Genomic DNA, 25,630 nt, shown 5'->3' with positions numbered 1-25,630 from the left:
TCTGACTCTTGATCTTAGCTTGGGTCTTGATCTCAGAGTCACAAGGTCAAACCCCACGTTGGGCTCCATACTGGGTATGGAGCCTACTTTAAAGAAAGAGAGACGGAGGGGTGCCTGGGTGGCTCAGTTGGTTAAGCATCTGACCTCCGCTCCATCATGATCTCATGTTGTAAGTTCGAGCCTGGCGTTGGGCTCTGTGCTGACATCTTAGAACCTGGAGCCTGCTTCAGATTCTGGGTCTCCCTCTCTCTCTGCCCCTCCCCCACTCATGCTCTGTTTCTTTCTGTCTCTCAAAAATGAATAAATGTTAAAAAAAAATAAAAATAAAAAAGAAGAGAGGGAGAGCAGGAGAAAGAAAAAGAAACAAAAAGTCTTTGGCAGAGGAATCATCTTCGAGCCAGTAGTTAGTGGGAGGAGAAGGAATAACGGTATTTTATCTGAATTTATCTTTCTTCTGTTTTGTACACATAATTAGAAAATAAATATCCATCTGGGGGAAGATCTATTTGCCTTATTTGTGAAATTAACTTGAACTAAATTAGGTGAAGTAAAAGCACTTTTTGACTGTATGTGAAGCTATTGCTTTTGAACTTGAAGATCATTTCAGTCATGCGATGACTAGTTGAGCTTTGTGTATATATTTAAAAGGATCACTCTTATTTATTTATTTTTTTAAATTATTTTTTAAATGTTTTTATTTATATCTGAGAGAGAGAGAGACAGCGTGAGCAGGGGAGGGCAGAGAGAGAGGGAGATACAGAATCCGAAGCAGGCTCCAGGTTCTGAGCTGTCAGCACAGAGCCCGACGCGGGTCTTGAACCCACCAACTGTGAGATTATGACCTGAGCCAAAGTCTGACGCTTAACCGACTAAGCCACCCAGGTGCCCCTGAAAGGATCACTCTTAAGCTCAAGTGTTAGTATACATGAAGGGTTGACTTCTGAATCTTTAGATCATAGCCACTCCATTTTTTTTTTTAAGTTTATTTATTTATTTTGAGAGAGAGACAGAGAGAGAGAGAGAGAAGGCAGGCCGGGGAAGAGAGAGAGGAAGACGGAGAATCCCAAGCAGGATCCGTGCTGACCGTGTGGAGCCGGAGACATAGGGCTCAAACTCATGAACCGTAGGATCATAACCTGAGCTGAAATCAAGAGTTGGATGGTTAACTGAGCCACCCAGGTGCCCAATAGCCACTCCTTTAAACCACCTCAAGATTGGCCAAAATTTTGATAGTGTTGGCAAGAAGAAAACAGCAGTGTTATTCCAGCCTTGAATAGATTTTTTAAAAAGTACAGTTGATCCTTGAACAGCATAGGTGTGACTGTGCAGGCCCACTTACACGTGGGTTTGTTTTATGTAAATACAACACTGTGGATGTATTTTCTGTATGATTTTGTTAACGTTTTCTCTCCCCTACCTTATTTTAAGAACATAGGACGTAATATAGACTGTAATATGTAGAATCTAGTCTATACCAGAGGGGAGGTGGGAGGGGCTGGGTGGGTGAAACAGAGGATGGTGATTCAAGAGCACACTTATCTGGGCATTTGGCTGGCTCGGGCAGAGGAGCCCACGACTCTTGATCTCAGGGTTGTGGGTTCATACCCCACGTTGGGTGTAGAGATGATTTAAGTAAGTAAATACTAAAAAAAAAAAGGGGGCACCTGGTTGACTCAGTCAGTTAAGCGGCTGACTTCAGCTCAGGTCATGATCTTGCAGTTTGTGGGTTCGAGCCCCGCGTTGGGCTCTGTGCTGACAGCTAGCTCAGAGCCTGGAGCCTGCTTCAGTTTCTGTGTCTCCCTCTCTCTCTGACCCTTCCCTGCTCGCGCTGTCTCTCTCTCTCTCTCTCTCTCTCTCTCTCAGAAATAAATAAAACATTAAAAATTTTTTTTTAAATGATAAAAGTTAAAAAAGAATTTTGCATCTATTTTCACGAGGAATAGTGGCTTATAATGTCTTTTTTCAGGCTTTGGTATCAGGGTTATATACAACTTCATAAAATAAGTTTGGAGGTTTTCCTTCCTTCTCTTGTCTCTGAAAGAGTTTATGTGTAATATCAGTATTTTTCTTTTTCAAATATTTGTTATAATTTACTAGTGAAACTATTGGGCCTGGACTTTTCTTTGTAGGAAGTCGGGGGTTTGGGGTTTTTTTGGGGGAGGGGGATGGGTGTAATTGACATAAAACATACTTTCAGGTGTACAATATAATGAATTGATACTTATGGGAAGGTTTTTAAAATTTGTTTTTGCTTGTAAAAAAAAATTTTTTTAATGTTGGTTTTTTTTTTTTTTTTTTTTTAAATGTTTTATTTATTTCTAGGAGAGAGACAGCGTGAGCAGGGGAGGGTCAGAGAGAGAGGGAGTTACAGACTCTGAAACAGGCTCCAGGCTCTGAGCTGGCAGTCAGCACAGAGCCCGACGCGGGGCTCGAACCCACGAACCGTGAGATCATGACCTAAGCGAAAGTCGGACGCTTAACCGACTAAGCCACCCAGGCGCCCCTTAATGTTTGTTTTTGAGAGAAAGAGCTCAAGCAGGGGAGGGGCAGAGAGAGAGGGAGGCACAGAATCCAAAGCAGGCTCCAGGCCGTCAGCACAGAGCGGGACGTGGGGCTTGAATTCACAAACCATGAGATCATGACCTGAGCCAAAGTCGGACGCTTAAACGACTGAGCCACCCAGGCGCCCCTGTTTTCGCTTGTTTTAAACAAATATAATTCCTTTATGAGATAAAGAGGCACTCAGATTTTGTTTCATCTTGTGTCCTTTGGATGAGTTTCAGTTTTAAAACGTATATATTATTTTTATGTTGAATTTATTCACATAAAATTTATAATACTCCCTTATCATTTCAACGATTGTAGGATGGGTAGTGTCTGTTAGCCCCTATCAAGTGCCTAGTTAATGTGCTGATTGCAGTAAATACAGTGATATCTGGCTGTTAAGGATCTTACAGTGCATTAGGGTCACTTCTGAGTATCAGATCTTTAATGTGGTAAATGTAAAAGGTACAGATCAAGCAGAATGTGTCAATCCCAGGGAATCCTGGTAAGATCTTAACATTAGAAACAGTTCAGTGCCTAGTGTCCTAGATCACACGTACACCAAATCTAGCCGGTAGATATAATAATTCAAGTACAGTATGAAGTAAAGTTTAGTTAAGTCCTTAGGTGTCAGGTCGAGCACTGGAGCTGATTACATGTCTATTGAAGTGAATCAACCATGGGTTCTTAACTATGGAGAATGCCCTTTGGCCATTCGAGGTTAATCCCAGGAAGTACCATCTCCCCCTTTGTGCCCCTGCCGGATTATTTGGCTGGATATCACTCAGGCCCTGTCCACCTTGCCCGTTCTCATTATGTGGAGTTGTTCTGTGCCCTGGGAACCGAGAGCTGTGCCTTGGAGATTCAGGGCTCCTGGTTTCAGTGCTTCAGTGCTTCTTTTTCTTTTTCTTTCCCCTTGAAGATTTTAAGTAACCTCCATACCTGTCATGGGGCTTGAACCCACAACCCCGTTATCAGAAGTCATGTGCTTCACCCACTGAGCCAGCCAGGCACCTCTTCAGTGTTTAACCTAACTTAACCTGACTGGTATTGGTATTTGCCGGCCCCTCCCCCACCCTCCCCGGCCGGGACTGGAATGCAGGAATTTGGTAGGCCCAGTTGATGCTTGCTTGTAGAGGTTTTATGACGTTTAAATATTAGAACAGCAGTTTACTGAAAAGCATGGAAGGAAGAAATAATTCAGGGAAATAGAGTGTTAGCCCAAAAAGACTGGAGCAGAGAATAAATCCGCTGCCAAAATCCAGTTGCAAAATTCTTGGTCTCCTGAGCCAGGCTTTACGTCTTTGTGTGCTAAATAATTGCCTTACTTTATAATTTGTTTCTGTTTTGCTTTGTTAATACTTGATGATACCTGAATTGTCACTGGTGATTGCATTGTGAGAATGTCACCAGGCAGCTCTTTTGGGGAGGAGGACAAGTTTGATGAAGTCTTATCCTCGGGTCGTGGTTACTATTTTAATGTGTGGGTGGAAGGGAGACTGCTTGTCCGCCTCTCCCGTGAGTGAGGTCTGTAGCCTCCGTTGCCAGATTTCCGTGTGTTGTGTCCTGGCCTTAGCGGCCCGGGGAAGGCTTGCTTCGCGTCTCCGTGCTTCTCCTGTGGGTGCGGTGGAAAATGTGGTCAGACTCGTCTCGTCGGCCTCTTAGTCCCAGCGCCACCTTCCCGCAATCTTTGTAGACCAGTGAAAACAGTCTGGAAGCCCTTTCTAATAGCGGGGGTGCCTTTACCCCAGGACACACAGCGCCTGCTTTTCCTCTGTACGTGTACACGGCCCTGAGACGTCCCGAGTTCTATAAAAATTGATTCGAATTTTTTTTTAATTTATTAGGCCCGAGTAACACATTGCTTCTGGACTTAAGTTTTCTCTGTCTCATAGGCACACCTGGGAAGGGGTGTGGGCTGACCACAAATTCTTAGGCAGGGAGGTGGCCCCTTGAGTCCAGGAGCCCGTTCTCGTTGGTTCCGCGGCAGACGTGGGGGGTCTGCGCGTAGATACTGAGGAATCCTGCTTCTCCTGGAGACGTGGTTCTTGTTCCGGTTCTTTTCAGGACCAGTAGGCTCTGAGATAGGCTTAGAAATACAGGTGAAAGTAGCAGAGTACGTTGAGCCTTCCTGTTTGGAGACCTCTTGCCCGGCCCAGGGTGAACCCTGAGAAGCTCTGCTGCAGAGATTCGTGATCTCTGAGTCACTGTGCGGTGTGGGCGCCAGAAGAAAGCATGGTGACCGCGGCCCTCCCCTTGCCGTGGGCTTTCTCCTGCTGTGTGGTTTGGGGCTTCTGTAAACCCCCCAGGGGAACGGAGGCTGTCGTGGGAGCAGTGTTCGCTCGTGTTCAGCACCTTGGTGCCCGGGCGTCCTTACTCAGAGGGAATGGGGCGGCCATGGCAGTAAAGAGGCTGAGCATTTTGCATCCCTTTGGTTTTTTACCTGAGCCACACTCTCTCTGCGGGAAGGCAGACCGCTCCTGGGTGGCCGGTGAAACAAGGCTCGCTCTTCTCTTAACTTTCTATGCCCTTTGCCCGAAACGGCGAAATCTGCCCCTGACGCGGTGCTGGCCACATGGGCCCATCCTGCCTGTTACCCGCGCAGCTCGGGCTTCGTGCGTGGTCAGTGGCAAGTGTGTCCACAGGTCTTACTCTGGTGTTAACTGTTACGTGGCCGCCCCGGCCCGCAGGGTTCATACTTCAACACGTTTGGCCAGCAAAATTGATTCAGTTATTACAGAGAATCTTGCTAACTTGAGGTGCTGCTTAACAGCGTTTCGTGTGGAGTGTTTCTGTGCGCCGTCGAGTGCAGTAGACACTTGAACATGTATGGCTGTTTACATTTAAATTAGTGAAAATTCCAAGTGCTCAGTAGTCACATGTGGCTGAAGACAGCAATTTCATCATCACAGAAAAAAATTTTTTTTTTAAATAAGGATTTCATTTTTAAATAAATAATCTCTACGCCCAACATGGGGCTGGAACTCACAACCCCGAGGTTAAGAGTCACCTACGTGTTTACTGACTGAGCCAGCCAGGTGGCCCCTTACAGAATGTTCTGTTGGACAGTGTTCTTCAGGTTTCAGTAAATTAATGGTGGCCATGTTTGCCTTTATAGGTTTATAGAATGACTGTGCCCTTGATTTTTTCCTAAGTTAGTGATCAACAGGAAACTCAATATATATTAAGTAGAAAAGTATGTTTGATTTATATTGGGTAATTTACAAGGACTTTTTTTTTTCTACACGGGAAACCAGGAAAAACATAAGAGTTCTCAAGAGAAAGAAAGGCTTTTCTTTAAGCCCCTACCAGCCTCTTCAAGGAGTGGGCAGTACTGGCTTTATTTTTGAGCTTAAAGGTCAGTTGAATGTCAAGAGATCAGATTGGATGTTTCTGTGGAAAGTCAAATATAATAATGGAGTGGTGATGTTTTAATGTCACGGGTCTGCTGGTAACACAAGTTCATCTCCTTTCTGCCTCTCATCCATCTTTACCTGCTCAATCAGATTCTTTACTGTGGTAATGTGGTTTGGCAGGTGCTCAATTTATGAATCACTTTTCCCTTATCCCAGCTGGCTGGCAGAGAGGTGACCACGCCCTTTGTACAGAGATTGTCATGGAGTGCTTGTCAGCCTTCGCGTAGCCACAGGGATTATCAGGGTACAAAATTTCTGTGGTGAAAGGAGCTTCATATGATACTTAGTAGAAATATATTAAAAAAAATTTTTTTTAATGTTTTATTTATTTCTGAGAGAGAGAGAGAGAGACAGTGTGAACAGGGGAAGGTCAGAGAGAGAGGGAGACACAGAGTCTGAAACTGGCTCCAGGCTCTTAGCTGTCAGCACAGAGCCCAACATGGGGCTCGAACCCACGAACCATGAGATCATGACCTGAGCTGAAGTCGGACACTTAACCAACTGAGCCACCCAGGTGCTCCTAGAAATATATTTTTAACTGGGTATTGGTTAGTAACATTACTTCCTTGCTTGGACCTCGTAGAAATTTAGCATCTGCAAGTCTTGGGGTTACATTTATAAGGGTAATTCTGCGGGCACACGGTAGGGGTGAGGACCATTCGCTCTGGCCTGCTGTGTTTCAGTGCGGGGTGTGCTGTGCTTTGGGGATGTCGGGCGTAGGTCCTGAGCAGCGGTAGAAGCGTTGGAGGAAAGTAATTGAGTTTATGATAAGAAAAGAGTTTAAAGCATCTGTTGTTTGACAGATAGTTTCAGATCAGTTATGCAGATTCTTTTTCAGTATGTTCACTTTATATTTATATGTGAACATGTATAAAATTCCGTTTCCATATGATTAATGAGTAAGACTATAAGAAAAATCTGACATGGTGGAAAAGAGTGACAATTGAAATGATCTATGCTTTGAGGTGTTTGGGGCTGGATGTGTGTGTTCATGTGTAATGAGGGGAATAGAGGCGCTGTTATGCCCTCCTCCCATTAGAATACTGTGGCTCACTCAGAAGAAAACCCTTTACTTCATTCTGCCTTTGTTTAGGCTGAAAGTGAAGAAACCAAGGAGCGTCTGTTTGAATCCATGCTCAGTGAGTGTCGGGACGCTATCCAGGCCGTTCGAGAAGAGCTGAAGCCGGATCAGGTAGGACTGTCACCGGGGCCACAGGCTCTTACCCGGGGCTGAGGGCCTTCTCAGTCTGTGTGTTTCATTCTTAGTGCGGGAGTGGGGTGCGGGGGTCCAGTGGTCTGAGTGCAGGGACTCTTAGGTGTGGTATTTTTAGCTATGGTGGTCTGCTGACAAACAACAGAAGCAGTGAACTCCATCAGACAGAGATTTTCTCTCCATCCTGTTCCTCTTAATGGGCTCATATATCACCCGTTAAGCCTTTGGTCTCAAATTCATAGCTGCAGGTAGTTTTCCAGCGCTCCCTTTTTCTCACATCACTGATTCTTTCAGGCGTCTAGGCTGAGAACCTTGGAACCGTCTTTGTCTCTTCATATCACCGGAAGCCCTGCTGACTCTCTTTGTAACTTCTGGGTCCACTCGTCCACCCCCCACCCTGGCCCCGTTTCTGATTAGCCTTTTGTCTTCACGCCTGGACTGCCTCAGAGGTCTGACTGTTCTTCCCCATCTTGGGCTGGGTTCAGTTCTCCAGATCTTTCCAGCTGGCAAAAAATGGGACCTTTCTGGGTCCCATCTCATTGTCTCATTGAAAAGCCCAGTGATACTCCTAGTTCTAGAGCGGTGGTCTCCGAACTTTTATGACGATGCACCCCGTACGTACAATTGACCATGTACCTCTGATATGCTTATTTGTAAATATGTTGTGTGCACTCAGCGTGAGAGCCCACTGGTCTAGCAAGTGCAGTTCCAAGTCCGTGAGCTGGTGTCTGGGCCTTCCCGTTTCCAGATTGTACTTCGCTGCTCCCCTCTGGGTCCTCCGCCTCAAGCTGCTGTATTCGCCGTCTTGTTAATGTGCCTTTCCCGCCTCCGTGCGTTCCTACCCGTCTCCTGTCCCTGCTCAGACCTGGCTCGTCCGTCCTCCCCTGTCCAAACCCGGCCCTGGTGCTCCGGGTCCAGCGCGTAGCTCACCGTGGCCGGGAAGCCCACTTACACCGTCCTCGCCCAGAAAGGTCTCCCCGTGTTCTAAATATCTGGTACTTGTGGCTCTAATTTTTGTTTGGTAGTTATTCAAGCATTCCCTTTTAACATCTTGTATATTGTTTTTTATGTATTAACTTTGTTAAGTACGGTTTTTTCAAGATTATAACCATATTAAAAGCAACTTTATATTTTTAGCGCCTGCTGTGGTACCTTGAGTATGAAGCGTTAATAACTATTAGTTAGGCTGTGGTCCTGTTTCCTTTATCATTAAGCCACGTTTGTGTTTTATACTTCCCTCCATCCACTTAATGAGTGCCTATAGAGCCCCGCCCTCCGTCATTCACCTTGACTTCATGGCAGCTGGGCAGCTGTGGGGACTCCTCGCAGTGTGTGATGAATACAGTGATACCAAGGTATCTTCGTTTCCTGTGGCTGCTGTGACATTACCACAAGCCTAGTGGCTTCGAACAACACACCTCTAATTCTCTCCCACCTTCAGATGGTGTTAGTATATGATGGGTTCGTAGGGCTGCATTCCTTTGGAAGTTCTAGGGGTGGAATCCTTTCCCAGCATTCCAGAGAATGCGTTCTCCCAACTTATAGAGACCACCTGTTTCTTGCCTTGTGGCCCCTTCCTCCATGTTCAGAGCCAGCGGCTTAGCCCCTTCACTCCTCTCTGACCTCTTCTTCAGTCCCGCGCCTTCTCTCTGCCACCAGAACCTTCTGGCTCCCTCTTAGAAGGAGCCCGGATAACACTGGGCTCACTCGCACTGGGCTCGCACTGGGCTCGCCTTGATAATCCAGGCTGAGTAAGAGATACTTAACTTCCATCACGCCTCTTACCGTATGAGGTAACACCTTCACAGGCCCTGGAGTTGTAGGAGCCATTGTTCAGCCAACCACAAAAGGCTGAGCTGACAGCCCAGGGTTTGGATCACAGAAAGCGCGTCTGGGGCGCAAACCCTAAAATGGAGCCACGGGCTGTGGACTGTCTTGTTCATGCTTTGGGTCTGGACACTGGGAGCAGTGGCCAGGAGGCCTGACTGGCTGTAACTCTGAATTCTCTCGTAAGTCCAGTTTTTAGGTGCTGGTGACAGCTGAGTGGCCCTGTTGTTCTAGAATATGCCCAGGAAATCTTTGATATTTAAAGACCCTAATTTACTGGAGCCTGGACCTGTGCTCCAGGGCACTTTGGGGCCCTGAGGTGGTCAGAGCCGAACACAGGATCAGCTCTTATACCTCTGCCTTTATTGCTTTCTGCAGAAACAGAGAGATTACACCCTTGACGGGGAGTCGGGGAAGGTATCTAACCTTCAGTACTTGCACAGGTAAGGGCTGTCACTTTTTTTACTTTTCACGCTGTATATATGATGTTTATGTGTATTTTAATATTTAATTTATTATATAGCAAATAATACTAACGGACACATGCATGTTTTATCATAAAAGTATATACACTGGGGCTCCTGGGTGGTTCAGTCGATTAAGCATCCAACCCTTGATCTCAGCTCAGGTCTTGATCTCAGGATTGTGAGTTCAAGCCTCACATTGGACTCTGCGCTGAGTTCAGTTTCACCTCAAGTTTAATTCTATCTGGAGTTTATTTTGAGTGCAGTGTAAGGATCTACTTCACCTTTTTCCATTAGGATAGATTGTTCTGGTGCAATTTATTGAGTATGCCATCCTTTCCCCATAACCTGTAGGGCCAGCCTGGTCAGGCGCAGATCCTGTGTTCTCCTCTTGTGCACTTTTCTGGACACTCGTCTCCGCTGATTTACCTGCTGTGCTCGCACCAGCACGGTGATTTCCTGTGACTTCGTAGGAAGTCTTGGTGTCTGGTGGAGCAGGTCCCCCCCACCCCCCCAGGTTTTTCCTCAGACATAGCTGGACTCTTTCTGCCCCTCTGTTCTTTCATATACATTTTTAAATCACCTTGTCAAGTTAATTTTTTTTTTAAAGTATGGCTCATTTTGTTTCACAGAAGAAGGATGGAAGGAAGAGTGACTTTTTTTTGGAACTTCATGGGGAGAAGTAAAGTGACCTGGGAACACTGCACTTCTCAGATTCTCTGCCCCATGTGACCTTGAAATCTTAATTAGTTATTGCTTGCAACTTTTTTAGTGAACTTGGCTTTGTTTTCAGCCATTCCCCCAGCCCCTCCCTTTTTTTTTTTTATAAAAATAAGACTATGCAAACGCCTCTCTGTACCTTAGTCTACATTAGAGAATTTAATATTTTGTGAATGTCATATTGAGTGGCAATGACTCCAAGGGGTATCAGGCAAGAATATCCCTTTGATGTCCTGTATTTCAGCAGTCCTGTGAGAAAGCCCGGGGCCAGGAGGCTAGGGAGTGTGCTTGTAATTAACAGCCACTGAGAGTTGAGTCAGGAGTTGATCCAACTTCCTAACCTTGAAAAGACCCTGAGAGCTTCAGCAGAGCTCAGAAAACCTTCAGATTGTGACGTCCCCTGCCCTTGGATCCCTTCTCCCACTTTCACATCTACTGGTACCAGGACCGTGGATGGGGCACCTGGCTGGCTTAGTTGGCTAAGCGTCCAGCTTCATCTCAGGTCATGATCTCGTGGTTCGTTGGTTCGAGCCCTGCGTCAGGCTCTGTGCTGACACCACAGAACCTGGAGCCTGCTTCGGATTCTGTGTCTCCCTCTGTCTCTGTCCTCCTGTGATCACGCTCTGTTTGTCTCTGTCAAAAATAAACATTAAAAAATTTATTTATTTAATAAATTAGCTGGTACCAAGGCTGTGGATTTGTTAAGCCAGCTTTGGGGTAAATTGACAGCAGGAATCAGGTAGCTCTTGTATTTTCATAAAAAGTTTGTAAAGATTTCTCTACTACTCTGAATAATGCTTTGTTTTGAGAATCTCGTTTTTCTGAAAAGCTTCAGGAAAATCCACCTCATGATCTTTCTCTCCCATTTCTCAGAAACCTCCACTTGTCTTTTTTTTTTTTTTTTTTTTAATTTACATCCAAGTTAGCATAGAGTGCAGCAATGATTTTAGGAGTAGATTCCTTACTGCCCCTTACCCATTTAGCCCATACCCCCTTCCATAGCCCCTCAGCAACCCTCTGTTTGTTCTCCATATTTAAGAGTCTCTTCTGTTTTGTCCCCTTCCCTGTTTTTATATTATTTTTCCTTCCCTTCTCTTATGATCATCTGTTTTGTATTTTAAATTCCTCATATGAGTGCAGTCATATTTGTCTTTCTCTGACTTATTTCTCTTAGCATAATACCCTCCAGTTCCATCCACATAGTTGCAAATGGCAAGACTACATTCCTTCTGATTGCGGAGTAATACTCCATTGTATATATATACCACTTCTTTATCCATTCATCCATCAATGGACATTTGGGCTCTTACTATACTTCGGCTGTTGTCAGCACTGCTATAAGCATTGGGGTGCATGAGCCCCTTTGAAACAGCCCACCTGTATCCCTTGGATAGATAACCTAGTAGTGCAATTGCTGGGTCAGAGGTAGTTCTATTTTTAATTTTTTGAGGAATCTCCATACTGTTTTCCAGAGCGGCTGCACCAGTTTGCATTCCCACCAGCCGTGCAGAAGAGATGCTCTCTCCACATCTTTGCCAACATCTGTCATTGCCTGAGTTGTTCATGTTAGCCGTTCTGACAGATGTGAGGTGGTATCTCATTGTGGTTTTAATTTGTATTTCCCTGATGATGAGTGATGTTGAGCAGTTTTTTGTGTGTCAGTTGGCCTTCTGGATGTCTTCTTTGGAGAAGTGTCTATTCATGTCTTTTGCCCATTTCTTCACTGGATTATTTGTTTTTTGGGTGTTGAGTTTGATAAGTTCTTTATAGATTTTGGATACTAACCTTTATCTGATATGTCATTTGCAAAAATCTTCTTCCATTGAGTTGGTTGCCTTTTAGTTTTGACGATTGTTTCCTTCACTGTGCAGAATCTTTTTATTTTGATGAGGTCCCAGTAGTTTATTTTTGTTTCTGTTTCCCTTGCCTCCGCAGCGTGTTGAGTAAGAAGTGGCTGTGGCCGAGGTCAGAGAGGTTTTTGCCTGCTTTCTTCTCTAGGATTTTGATGGCTTCCTGTCTTACGTTTTGTTTTTTCATCCATTTTGAGTTTATTTTTGTGTGTGGTGTATGAAAGTGGTCCAGGTTCATTTTTCTGCATGTCGGTGTCCAGTTTTCCCAGCACCATTTGCTAAAGAGACCGTCTTTATTCCGTTGGATATTCTTTCATGCTTTGTCAAAAATTAGATGGGCATATGTTTTTGGGTCCACTTCTGGGTTCTCTGTTCTGTTCCACTGATCTGACGTCTGTTCTTGTGCCAGTACCAGACTGTCTTGATGATGACAGCCTCATAGTACAGCTTGACGTCCAGGATTGGATGCCTCCAGCTTCAGTTTTCTTTTTCAAGCTTGCTTTGGCTGCTTGGGTCTTTTCTGGTTCCATACAAATTTTAAAGATTGATTGTTCTAGCTCTGTGAAGAATGCTGGTGCAGGGGCGCCTGGGTGGCTCAGTCAGTTAAGCGTCCAACTTCGGCTCAGGTCATGATCTCACGGTTGGTAGGTTCGAGCCCTGCGCTGGGCTCTGTGCTGACAGCTCGGAGCCTGGAGCCTGTTTCAGATTCTGTGCCTCCCTCTCCCTGACCCTCCCCTGCTCACGCTGTCTCTCCCTCTCTCTCTCTCTCTCTCAGAAATAAATAAAACATTAAAAAAAAAATGCTGGTGCTATTTTGATGAGGATTGCCACTTGTCATTCTTTCAAGTCTCTTGGTACTTACCTCTAAATGACAGGAATACATTGGATTTAGGTATTCCTACCCCTTCCCATGATGGCCCTCGCTCCTCCTCTGCTCCCTCTCTCTACCCTGACTCTTCTTGACCTCCTAGCTGGCTTCCTTACAGGCTTCCTCATTTCTGATACCGTTTTAATTTCTTTTTTTTTTTTTTTAATATTTTATTTATTTCTAGGAGAGAGAGAGAGACAGTGCGAGCAGGGGAGGGTCAGAGAGAGAGGGAGTCACAGACTGAAACAGGCTCCAGGCTCCGAGCTGGCAGTCAGCACAGAGCCCGACGCGGGGCTCGAACCCACGAACCGTGAGATCATGACCTAAGCGAAAGTCGGACGCTTAACCGACTAAGCCACCCAGGCGCCCCATTAATTTCTAAGAGCTTGTGTGTGTTGTTGGAATTTGGAATTGTTAAATAGCGTCTCTTTTTTCTTAATATTTATTTAGAGAGAAAGCGTGCACACACACAAGTTGGGGAGGGGCATAGAGAATCTCCAGCAGGCTCTGCGCTGTCAGCACAGAGCCCGATGGGGGACTCGATCCTCCAAACCATGAGGTCACAACCTGAGGTGAAATGAAGTTGGATGCTTAACTGACTAAGCCGCGCCTTGTGCCCCAGTAGTGTCTCTTTCTAGGCTTATGAGCAGAAAGTTTTCCCTCCCTCTTCTTCCTGCAAAGTCTGATTCTTCCAAGTTGCTGTTTTTTCCCCTTGGTTTTGGCCTCTTCTGCCTTATTAGATGTTTTCTTTAACCACACGGTATTTGACATGTTAAAAAACGTACCTTGTCTGGTGGGAACTGTCCACTTGTACATAGTGCTCATCAGCTTGGCCTTCACTGCAGGTGCTCTGGTTCTGCGCTTTCACCCGGGGCCCTGACTCCAAAGTCTCGGAGGGCGTTTTCTTGGGTGGGTCAGATCCGCAGAATGTACCAGCAGCTCTTGTCCTACCAGCCGAGTAGGAGATGGCTAGTAGGCGGCGCCTAGGACTTGACGGTCTCATAATCGCCAATGTTCTGTAAGGAGCCCTGGCTGCAGCTGTGCCCATGTGCCCCTCCCCAGGCTGTGCCCTCTCCCAGGGATGCCTCCAGTCTTCGGCCAGAGTAGGATGGATATATAGAGGCCCGAATACTTTTGCCTCCTTCTAAATACTTTTTAAATAGTCTTCAATTGTTACCATATTTATAGCCCCAAATATTAAAGGAAATTTTCCAGGCTGTACAGTTAAAATAAGCAGGCATAGTCTCTGGCGTGTACATGTGTGCAGTGCAGTCCCTTAGTATTTTCTGAGAAGAGAAGGTCATCAGATGAGTAGGAGCAGCTGTCGTGCAAGCTCAGTGTCCTCGTAGTGAGGGCCAGCACTTCATTAATCCTTGTTCTGGGGATGGGCTTGCCGTCCGTGGATCATCACAAGGGCTAATGGTGACCTCTGAAGTTAGTAGCTTTGTGGCTCTTCATGAAAGAAATGGGATGTAATTCAAGCTAAAATCAGATTTCATCATAAGGTCTCACACTGGCCCCCCGCAGATTTGCCACTGAATAGCAGCCAGAATTGAGGGCCCGTGGAGCTTGAGGCTGAGGCCAGACGGCCTTGCTGTGTGACACGCCCTTGCCCCCACGCCCTTCCCCTAGGTCAGTCCCAACTTGCGGTCCAGTGCTCTCCTCAGAATGCCAGCTTCCCTGAGCATAACCTGAGCTGACGTGTGGTACATTCCAGCTACCTGACTTACATCAAGCTGTCAACGGCCATCAGGCGGAACGAGAACATGGCGAAAGGTCTGCAGAAGGCATTGCTGCAGCAGCAGCCGGACGATGACAGCAAGCGCTCCCCGCGGCCCCAGGACCTGATCCGGCTCTATGACATCATTCTGCAGGTGACCCGTGAGCACTAGGGAAGCGAGGGCCCTGTCCTTTGTGTGTGTTGGACACAGCACAACTTAGCTTCGCATCGTGAAGGGGCTGGGACAGGCTACGGCTGTTAGTATCTCGGGAAAAGGAGTCATCCTACCAGCTCAGCAGTGTGGGCCTCGACGCGCCACGTGTCAATGTGTAGAGGCCAGTAAACCCTTGGGTATTGTCTGTGCGAGATCCTCCCCCACGTACTGTGGGACCCCCTGAAGTCACGCCGTCTTGGCCCCTGGGAGTTGGTCGGTGAGTAAGATTGAGAGACACGTGCACACAAGCCAGGCCGCTCTGGGAGATGCCAAATGGGGGAGGGCTGCTCTGAAATAAAGGATCAGAGCCAAGAGACCCCCTCTTGCTGACTTGGTCCGAGAGGCCTCAGAAGGACGGGAGATGTGAGCAGTCGTGAAGGGCAAGTAGGCTTTCTGTAGCAGAGAGAGGGTGACCCCAGACACGGCTGCCACCAAGCCTCTCCTTGCAGACCTTCCCGTTATTTCTGGCCTGGGCTCTCTTTGCCCATGTGTGTTTTTACAGGGTTTCCTGTCAGAAACCCAGCCCAAGGTCTGCTCTTTATGAATTTTCTTGTTGCATCTCTTGTGCAGAATCTGGTGGAATTGCTTCAGCTTCCTGGCTTGGAGGAGGACAGAGCCTTCCAGAAAGAGATAGGCCTGAGGACGCTGGTGTTCAAGGCTTACAGGTAAGGTCCCATGAGGCAATGGGACTCCCCTGTGTAGCCTGCTGTCTCTGGAGGCCTTGGGAGCATGGACCAGACTCGAGAAGATCGGGTCGTGGCTGCGTGGTTACCTGGCCCCCGGTCAGAACAGCCCAGCGTGTTCAGGGGAAGTCTTTGCTAAAGGTGGCGGCTGGAAGTTTCCAGTGTACCTCGTTTGCTCTTGAATAGGGTGAAGGGGATGGAGGGGCACCTGTTAAAGGTCTTCTCCCTCCTCTCCCCTCCTTCCTTCCAGTGGGAAAGGAACAAGTGAAGGAAAAGGTGTTAGTTAACAGAACCAGAGTGGAACCTGAATTGAATCAGGAGGAGAAAACCAAGCCTTTGCTTTTTTTTTTATGTGCGTCACGTTATCTGTAACCTGGAGGTGGGGTGTGTGGAGCCAGACGGACGTGGACAGAATGGCAGGATAGAGCCGCCTGTGGGGTTGCGCTGCTGCCTTCTGGCCCTCAGGCTGTCGCGCTGGCTCTCTAGCGTGCCCCAGCGTCGCTCTGGTCACCCTCCTCATGGTCCGTGTGGACCCTTCTGTTAGGGACCAGCAGCCCCCCAGGCCCTGTTGACCCCAGTGGAGTAGTTTCCATTAGGAAGAGGGTTCTTGGGTTTGGTTTTTGAAAAAGGTGAGCAGGGATGAACGAGCTGGCCGGGACGTGTGCACGGTAGGTGGATTCGTACTTGAGCCAGACCGCGTTCCTCCTTCGTGCCTGTCCCCGCTTCTGCCATGTGCCTTCGGAGCGGCAGAGTCAGACAGTAGATGAAAGACAGTGGGTCTTTTGTCGTCTGGGATTTGCACCCTCCCCTGCGGTGGCAGGGAAGGGGGTAGGTCAGCCTGGCGAGCCTGGGCATGGAGGGGGCTGGGCTCAGCCCATGCAGTGATCAGGGCGTCAGGGTCGTGCTTGCAGTGATCCTGAGGTTAAGAAACCTGTTTCCAAATTTAAAATGTAGCGTAAGCTTCACGGAAAGCCTTGATCTTGGGTAACTGTTGCTCTAAAATACTCTGGCTCTTTCCCTTTCCCCCTCAGGTGTTTTTTCATCGCTCAGTCCTATGTGCTGGTGAAGAAGTGGAGTGAAGCCCTCGTCCTGTATGACAGGGTCCTGAAGTATGCAGACGAAGTAAACTCTGATTCCGGAGCCTTCAAGAACAGCTTAAAGGTGAGTCGTTGGCCCTTGTTCCCAAGTCCGGAGAAGTTGTGCGGTGAGACCCCTCCTCAGGCTGGCCCTGCCCGGTCCGCCTGAGACGGGTGCGTCCTGGGTGCCCGGGAGCCGCAGGCTGTGACTCCTGGCAGCGTTCAGGCCTGACGTGGACTCAGGTGCTAACAAGGAAAGCCATTCCCCAGTTAAAATAAGCCTGAAGTACTGTTCCCAGACTCAGCTACGTGTTACAGTCACCCGGGAAGATCATAAGAAGACGGCTGAGTCCCACCCCAGGAGATTCTGGTTCTGATCAGTGTGGTGTTTGGGGTGGGCACTGGGCTTCTTTAAAGCCCCTCAGCAGTTGTGACACGCAGCCAGGTTGAGAACCAATGAGGAGGCCTTTCCACATGCAGTGTGCCTGTGCCGGCAGCAGCATTTGGGAACTTGCTAGAAGTGCACATCCCCAGGCCCCACTCCAAGCCTCCTTAGTTAAAATCTGCGTTTTAGCAAGTCCCCCAGGCAAGCGGGGTATATACCTCCTCGAAGCTTGCCTGCCCGTGGCAGGTACCTGGTGGTTTGGATCATGTTACTGCTTGATGGCTGACCGCTAGCTTCTTAAGCGGCGGTCTGCTGGGATGAGTGCCGCTCAGAGCTTTGGCTGGGCCGGCGAGACCAGCACTTGCACTGGCGGAGCCCGCTTGGCAAGGCGAGCGGGATTGTCCTGGCGGAGCGCTCGCCCGCTCCCTCAGAACGGCGCCGGGCCCCGGGGTAACGTGCTCACCTGGCTTCCGCCTTCAGAGAGCTGGTGGTTTTGTCGCAGACACAGACTGGTGTGCGGGAAGGAGCAGGTCGTCTGGTGAAGGTGGAGTGATGGGAAGGAGTAGGTGGGGGCGCATGTGACCAGCATGGCGGCGGCGTGACGGTGGGAGATCCGTGGGACGTGGAAGCAGACTGTGCGGACGGTTATGCCAGGAGGAAGGGGTGTTTACAAATGCCCGTCTGACCGAAGTCGGGAATGGAGGCGGGAGGGGTCAGGTCATTCCGAACCTTGCCAGGTGTGAGGCTGCAGCTCGCCGTGGGGCCCCCTGTGCGTGTCTCCTCCGTAACGTGGATGCAGGTTCTTTCAGGAGGGCTGCGCAGGTGGAATTGCAGTTAGGCGACTGCTCAGCACCCCAGGCCTGTCGTGCATTTAATGTCTGATCTGCGTGTTCACTAGCCTCCCCGTCGGCATTGTTACTTAAGCCACAGCATGGCTTTTCCTGTTTGAAACAGTCTAGTTGTTGTCTTTGTTTTGTTTTTTAAGTAGGCTTCACGCCTAATGTGGGGCTTGAACTTACACCCTGAGATTGAGTCGCACCGACTGAGCCAGCCACGCACCACCCCAAGCTAGTGTTTTGTTTTTTAATAGGGCAAACCGTTTATAAAGTCTCAAACCCTATGAAAATACCAGTGGGATCGCTTGGCTCGGTCAGGTTAGTTTGGGGCGCTTCTCTGACCTGGCTCTGGCTCGTGAGAACCTGTTTTCTGACTCGTTAACAGGACCTGCCTGACGTTCAGGAGCTCATCACGCAAGTGAGGTCAGAAAAGTGTTCTCTGCAGGCGGCCGCGATCCTGGGTGAGCCACTCGCCTGTTCTTTGCTGACCGTGTTCCCAGATTTCCTCTGCGTCCATCCCTCCTCTCTCCCACCCCCTACGCTGCTGTTTGGTTAACGTGTGAGATTTTTATTTTTCTCTGCTATTACATCTGCCACCGTAAGGCATCAAACTATGTGGAAGAATTTAGAGAAACACCGTTAGGCTGTCTCTTCTCCCCAACAGTAATTTTCGTACCGCCGCGGGAGCTCCACTGGGCTGACGTGACTTCCGGGTCTGTCATCTGTTTGTCTGCGGTGCTTAGCAGAGTTTGGCCCAGGAGGGAGAGGGCTAACTTCCCCACATGTTGGCTACCTTTGCTCTTGGGATTTAGAACCCATACATGCGGCAGGGGTCATTTGTGAGCGTAGTGTGTCAAGTGTCTGTTCTTACTGAATCCCTGTGCGACTTTCAGATGCAAGTGACTCCCACCAGACGGAGACTTCCTCCCAAGTGAAGGACAACAAGGTACGTCTGGGGCTCTTGAGGAATGAACAGTAGGATTCATAACTCGCTAGAAATGTGTGCTGAGTTACAGGACAGGACCCTAAGTAAACACCGTACCTGCCCCCCTTCTTTTACTCCGAGACCTCAGAGCTGCTGTGGAAGCGTGGCGTCAGCGAGAGGGCCCCAGATAAGTTGCTTAGGAACGTGTGCTGTGCCCAACAGCCCCGCTGGCCAGGCGCTCTGGCTGGGACGTCCGGTACGCCTGTGCCCGGGTCCCGGGCCACCCGTCTCTCAGCCTCTCTAGGCTTCAGTGACTCTCCGCTGTGAAGTGGGAACACGACGGCGCCCGCATAGGAGATTGGTGGGGATCAAGTGAGGGGGCCCGTGTGGGCTCCGAGCTGCGTGTTCAGCGCGTGGCGGGTGACGCTCCCTGGCGGCCTGTGATTAACGCCTGGCTTCTTCCCTCTCGTTTGCCTTCCAGCCTCTGGTCGAACGGTTTGAGACTTTCTGCCTGGACCCTTCCCTCGTCACCAAGCAAGCCAACCTGGTGCACTTCCCGCCCGGATTCCAGCCCATCCCGTGCAAGCCTTTGTTCTTTGACCTGGCCCTCAACCATGTGGCTTTCCCACCCCTTGAGGACAAGTTGGAGCAGAAGACCAAGAGTGGCCTCACTGGATACATCAAGGGCATCTTTGGATTCAGGAGCTAACCAGGCTCTTCTTGGGGGCAGGGGGAGAATCTCACTCTTCATCTGTATTGTGAGAAAACCCCAGCAAGTTCCAGGATATTAAATCCAGGCCTGCATCGGCCCAGGGCCGGAGTGTAATAACATCCTCAGCGCTGCGTCCCTATGTCTTGTGTGTTTGTGCACTTACGTTCTTAACCGGTGTGCTCAAAGGGGACCCTGCTGTCTTCCGGTGGACGTGTGCTGGATCCCTCCGTCCGCACCTCCTGGAGGAAGGGCCGTTGCCAACTGGCCACGTGTCCGCCGCGTTTGGGTGGGTCCACGCCAGGCATGGATGGGAGCTCGGAACTTTCTGTCGTGTTTCTTCAGTACCATGGATTTGAAATGCACTCCTCCTCGCCATGAGCATCCAGAGTCCCGCGAGGGGCCTGTGACCAGGAAATACTGGCAGCGTCACCCCAGAATTACGGTCAGCCTTATTCCCTGTCACCTCCAAGTGGAAGTTAAGTTTCAGAACAAGCAAAGAGCTCTATTTTTAGAAGAAATGTGTTACACTCAGAAATGATGGAAACAAATCTTATATTAAAAGGCAAAGATGCTGGAGACTGTGCCCATTTTTTACGTGCCCTCGCCCCCCCCTCCTGTCAGTGTGCCCCGACTTGTGGCCACTCGTGTGTCCGCGGCCAGATAAGGGAGTGTTAGAGGCACTTTCTGAAGTGCTCCCCCTCAAAAGCTTTAGATGCCATAATTATATTAGAATCTATTTGCATACTTCTAATTTTTTTCCCCTCGTGACCCTTTTCTATTTCTGTCATAGCATCAGCAGAAGTCCCCAAAGCAGTGTAAGGAAGCAAGGAATAAAAGCGATTCAGACACGAGCTGTACCTGAAACCACTGGATTCCCTCTGGGGCCGGACACTCACTCGCCCCAGAGGAAAGCGAAGCCGCCGCGGGAAACGTTGGCTTCCCTGCGCCGCGCGGAGCGGCCTGCAGGGAAGGCTGGGTGGTTGACGACCTGAGACCAGTATTTCAAGATGGCACCCACAGTGCCTTGTGTTTTCCCAGGGAAACGGGGGGGGGCGGGGGGGGGCGGGTATTGCCAGAGGTTAGGAAACGGGAAGACAAATCAGCCTGCTTCGTTGGAGCTGACTGTTGTCGAGGACACCAGATGCTCAGATTGTGCGCTCTCCTCCCCTCAGGATCTGCTCTGGGTCAGAGAGCCTTAGGAAGCGGGTTTTGCTTCTAAACGGAATTTTTTGCCATTGGTGCCCTATAGCCGCGGAAGATACAGCTCGGGTGACCTGAGCGTGACATCTTGGGTTTTGGTCCCAGAGGCTTGGAGCGGTGTCCAGTGGTCCGAAGGAGCGCTGGGGGCCTTTATCCTTTCCCGCGCCCTCTTCTCGGCTCCGCGGCTTGGCAGCAGCAGGCTGGGGTCCAGGCTCGGTACTCCCCGTGCCACGTTCTCCGCTGACTGCCTGCAGCCACAGCTGGGCCCTCCAGCCTGCGTCTCCTGCCCTCACCTGGGAAGGTGGCCCTTTGTGTTGCACGGGGCCCCTCCCGCCCCTCCCACTCTTTAGAGTGCTGGCTGCTGGCGCCTGGAGGGAGTCAGAGTCCGGACTCAGTCGTGCTGATTGACCTTTTCTAAGCTTTTCCTTTCTTGTGGCGACACCAGAAATTCCCTTCCCCCCGGTGTCCCTGGCAGCGGCTCCGTGGCGGTGGCTGCGGTCAGCCAGTGAGGCCGGCACAAGGTATGTTTAGTATTAGGAGCACATGTTTACACAAGCAGACAGGCCTGGCAGGGCCGAGGCCTCCGGTTTGCTCGTACGACCCTTCACACGGGATCCCTGGACATGAAACAGGCTGTCGTGGGAGACAGAGCGCCAAAAGCAGGACCCCATTCTGTCCTCGGGCCAGGAAGCAGCTCTCTCCTCTTCATGGGAATGGGTTCAGATTGAGCCCGGGCTGCTCCTCAGGCCCGCACATTTTGCTGGGTAGGCTGACCGAATGAAATGCCAGAGGCCACTCAGTCTTTCCTGCTCAGGGAACGGGAAGCGGTGAGGCCTCGGGGCGTAAGGAGTGGGTGCGGGCACACGCTTTGTTTCCTGTGCCCCTCCTCTCCCTGTGTTGGGATGACCGCGCTTGGTCAGCGGGTTTGGACTCTGCCAGAACTTTGGTCTCCCAAGCTGCAGAGAGTAGGAGAAGCATAATTGGGTCTTTGCACTTTAATTTTTTTTTTTTAATGTTTATTTTTGAGAATGAGAGAAACCGTGCAAGCAGGGGAGGGCCAGGGAGAGAGGGAGACAGAATCCGAAGCAGGCTCCAGGCTCAGAGCTGTCAGCACAGAGCCCATTGCGGGGCTGGGACTCATGAACCGTGAGATCATGACCTGAGCCAAAGTCAGAAGCTTGACCGATGACCCTTCCCCCCCCCCCACTCCCAAGGCGCCCATAGTCTCTCCACTTTTAGAAAATGCCCTAGAGCTGCTATGCTAATTGTTTCTATTTTCTTCTCTGTTGAGTGGTGGTGGTCTTGATCTGCAGGAACTAGTAGTGAAAAGCTAACTTCAGTTACCAGGGAATGATGGTGAACATCCGACTGAAGGATATAATTTGGCCAAGTTCGTTGCCTGTAGATCTGTTGGTCCTGTTTGGAAAAAAGGAGCGTTGAGACACCTGGGCTGGGCCAAGCCCGGCATTGCTCAGTCTCCTAGGTGTTTCCTCCTTTCCATGTGCATCGTTCTGCGGTGCTGTGTCTCCTTCTGCTTTTACGTCAAGCCAAGAATTCTTGGATTCCCTCTTTCAAATAAAACACTGCCTGGTTCCAGCTCCTGGTGGCAACCTGAGCTTTGACCTTGGCCGTGAGGTGACAGCCTGTGGTGGCAGTGCACCCCGCCCCCCACGGTGGCCTCACCCCGTCTAGGGCAGGACAGTTGACTTGGGGGGCTCCCCAGGAGCGGCCGCGCTCTCTCTGGCCGCGGTCCGGGCTGTGGCGATGCTGATTTTGCGCATCTGGCCTCATTCCTACCAAAAGCTAGTTGATCGCAGAATTCTAAACAGCACATTACCGTCCACAGCCTTCACAAGCTTGGAACCTTCAGAGGTCTAGGAAAATGTCCAAAGATGGGGGAAAAAAACGCGTGTTGGTTTTAATTTTATTTTTAAGACACTTGTTGCTACAGAAGAGACGGAAACCAGGTTTAGCTGTAAAATTTATGGGTGTTCCAAAGCCGAGAGATAGATCGGAAGCTGCCTGCATCCTGACAGCCCCAGCTGGAGGACTCTCGCCTGTGGTCTGCCTGTTAAAGAGCCCGCACGGGGCACGGGCGGGCCGGGCCCGAGTGGCAAGCACCCCCTGGCACGCAGAGCCCTCTGCAGTGTTAGCCGTGTCACTAGCTGGTATGAGTTAGAGGAAACAGGCTCTCAGGTGACGAATACTGATGGAGTACTCGGTTGTGGGCCTTTTCGGTTGTGATCTGAGGATCTAAGGTTTGGTTTCTATTTTTGGCTTTAAGGCAGGACTGTGACAGCCTCCGCAGCCTTCCCAGAGCCCGTCCATCCATCTGATGACCTGCTCTGGGCTGCGGCCAGGACCCGCAGAAAACACCAAGCACCTGCTTTCCTCCTGGCGGCACCCACTGCCTTGTGTTGGAGGGGGAGCCTGGCGTCTCTGGGGTCCCCTCTTTTTCACCTCCATTAACTGGAACTCTGTGTCCTCACGCTCAGTCTGTGGCGGAATGACTCCTCACGCTTGGAGAAGAACCACATCCCTCCTATTGGGGATCCTAGAGGTCTTCTGGCAGGAGGCAGGCAGGTAACCGGCCCCCGAAACCTGGCGGCGATAGCTTACTCTGGCTCGTCTGTCCGGTGGAGGGGACGTGCAGTCCCTCACCCGGAAAAGAGGACCATCTGTCTCTCTAACTGAGAAGGGAAATGGACACAGGGCTTACGACTTACTAGGCGCTTGACAAAGAGGAATGTCCTTCCCTTCGCTCCTCTGCGGACAGAGCTGCCATGAGAACACGTGCTTCTTCCTCCAGTGCTGCCTGTAGCCCACTGGGACCTGAGCAGCATCAGGGCCCTGACCTGGGGGCTCGCTGGAGGAGCCCCTGCCTAGCCAGGACCGAATCCTAGAAAAGTCTCCTCTCTCTGTAGCCCACCAGTGAGCGGCTCTCCCCTGGGACAGTGTGAGCCCAGGATCCAGGAAGCGGGGCTGCCGTGCAGGCAGTCGGTGGGGCCGAGGCAGCCGAGAGCAGAGGGAGCCCTTCCCTGGACACCCAGCCCTGTCCCTTCCCTCAGCGCATCCCACGGCCTTTGCTGCCCTCCCGAGCCGGGCCCTGCTGGGTCTGAACAGCGTCCCCAGGACAGCAGCCGAGTCCACGGAGCCTGCCCCATGTGCTTCCAATTTCCTGCCAGGGAAGGCTGATTAGGAAGGGCTGCTCCTCAGCTACGAAGACTGTCAGTAGTTCTTTAGGTTTTGTTCTATAAACCAGTTCCTGGCTCGGGCCAGTGACTGGGGCTCCGTGCACGTTAGCCGCCGCCGGTTCAGTCGGCCCCGCAACTCCCTCCAGCTGCTGAGCTGAGCCGCCGCCATCCGCCCTGAACTTCAGGAGGCCGCAGGGTTTCCAAGTGGCAGAGAGCCCTGAGCCCTTGGGCACCTGGGGAGACCCGGAGGCCCAGCAGTTCCCGAGGGTCAGTGGGCAGCTGCAGACTTCTGGAACATCGGCGTCGCTTGCGCAGTAGCGGCTGCGCTGAGGCCCAGAGGCACGGTCGTCCCAGCGCTGATCCCACACCTGGACGGGGCCGGCCGGCCTCTGTGGAAGTCATTCCTAGAGGGGCACAGACCCCAGAAGGCAGCCTTGACCTTGTCCTCCCAGGCTGACCTGGGACTTGAGGACTCCTGAGGTCACCCTGTATTCCCTATCTCACCATCCGGTATGGGGGACCCTAACCTCCCGATAGGTGGGGTTGGTTTGTTGGTTGGTTTGAATTGCTAGACTCTTCCTATAAAAGGCCCGAAAGGAAGCACCAGCTCCTTTTCCTTCTGCTCTCGTTAGGCAAGCCACGGCCACCTTGTCTCCAGGCTGACCTTCCGGCTTGTTGGGCAAACTCACAGCCAAGAGAACCTCCTGCAAACCCCCCCACCCCACCCCACCCCTGCCGTGGGTTCTTGGCCTCTCAGCAGCTCCGCCCCCCCTGGAGCCTGCAGGCAGGGGGAGGCTCATCCGGAACTCCCTGCCCCTCGCCCTCTCCAGGCCCAGCTGCTGCAAGCACCTTCACTCCCCTGCAGGCCAAGGAAGTGTGAGGTGGGAGAGCTTATCAGCCCGCTCAGCGCCACGGCTCTGGTGGCAGAGCCTCCGTACAAACAGAGGGCAATTTCCTGAGACGGAGGCTTGGCCCGATCGAGGCGCATACGGGCGCTTGGCAGGTTATGATATGGCTCCCAGGGCAAAGTCAGCAATCCCCACCATCTGCTTCAGCAGGGAGGAGAAAGCCCCTCTCTGCAGGAGCCCGGAGAGCAGGGGGAGAGCGGGCTGGGGGTAGCGCAAGCCCTGGCACGCTGTCCAGGCTGCCACCCTGCTGCCTAGCTGCATGCGTGCGGGCGGCCTCGGAACTGGGAGCTGGGCAGCTCTCGGTTCCGATCAGCCCTGCTCGGCCCGGTGCGCTGCGAGTGGCCCACGTTACCCGGCCTGCGAGCTCCGGGCCGGGCGTGCAAGCAGCTGCTGCTTGAAGCCACAGCTGGCACGGTGCTGGGGGGAGACCCCGAGCCCATCAACCTCAACAGCTCACTCCACAGAGGAGGAAGCCAGACCCGGGCGAGGGGAGGCCCTGGGGACAGGGAAAGGGGGCAGGCGGAGCGCGGCCTGCTTGGTTCAAAAGGAGATGTGGCTGGGGCGAGGCCTGGCAAGGCTGAAAGTTGGGGTGCCCTGTCCAGCCACCCTGTTTGGTAGAATTGCACAGTTGACCCTTGAAAAAGAGGGGTTTCTCCTGTGCTGCCCATCTAATATGGGGCTTTTTTTTTAATAACAAAGGCAGTCCAGTACCATAGATAGATTTTCTCTTAAGATTTTCTTAACATTTTTTCCTCCAGCTTTCTTCATTGTGAGAATATAATAATAATACATATCACATATAAAATACGTGTTAATCATTTATGTTACCGGTAAGACTTCCAGTCAACAGTAGGCCGTTAGTAGTTAAGTTTGGG

The 25,630-nt window shown here is 50.6% G+C and overlaps 1 protein-coding gene across 1 annotated transcript in view; it reads left to right on the top strand.

The window, feature by feature from the left end:
- SRP68 (signal recognition particle 68) overlaps nucleotides 1-20,029 on the top strand; it is a 30,517-nt gene extending 10,488 nt beyond the window's left edge. Inside the window, exons 9-16 of the mRNA XM_039226491.1 lie at nucleotides 7,054-7,152; nucleotides 9,379-9,443; nucleotides 14,620-14,776; nucleotides 15,407-15,501; nucleotides 16,551-16,680; nucleotides 18,202-18,277; nucleotides 18,710-18,762; nucleotides 19,223-20,029. Of these exons, the coding sequence (XP_039082422.1) occupies nucleotides 7,054-7,152; nucleotides 9,379-9,443; nucleotides 14,620-14,776; nucleotides 15,407-15,501; nucleotides 16,551-16,680; nucleotides 18,202-18,277; nucleotides 18,710-18,762; nucleotides 19,223-19,450 (903 nt within the window). The 3' untranslated portion in view covers nucleotides 19,451-20,029. The remainder of the gene's footprint in view (nucleotides 1-7,053; nucleotides 7,153-9,378; nucleotides 9,444-14,619; nucleotides 14,777-15,406; nucleotides 15,502-16,550; nucleotides 16,681-18,201; nucleotides 18,278-18,709; nucleotides 18,763-19,222) is intronic.
- The last annotated feature ends 5,601 nt before the right edge of the window (nucleotides 20,030-25,630 follow it).

Source organism: Hyaena hyaena, unplaced genomic scaffold, assembly GCF_003009895.1.
Source record: "Hyaena hyaena isolate Hyena2069 unplaced genomic scaffold, ASM300989v1 scaffold_21, whole genome shotgun sequence".
NCBI lineage: Eukaryota > Metazoa > Chordata > Mammalia > Carnivora > Hyaenidae > Hyaena > Hyaena hyaena.
Note: the sequence above shows the minus strand (reverse complement) of the source record. Positions and strands in the feature narration are given on the sequence as shown.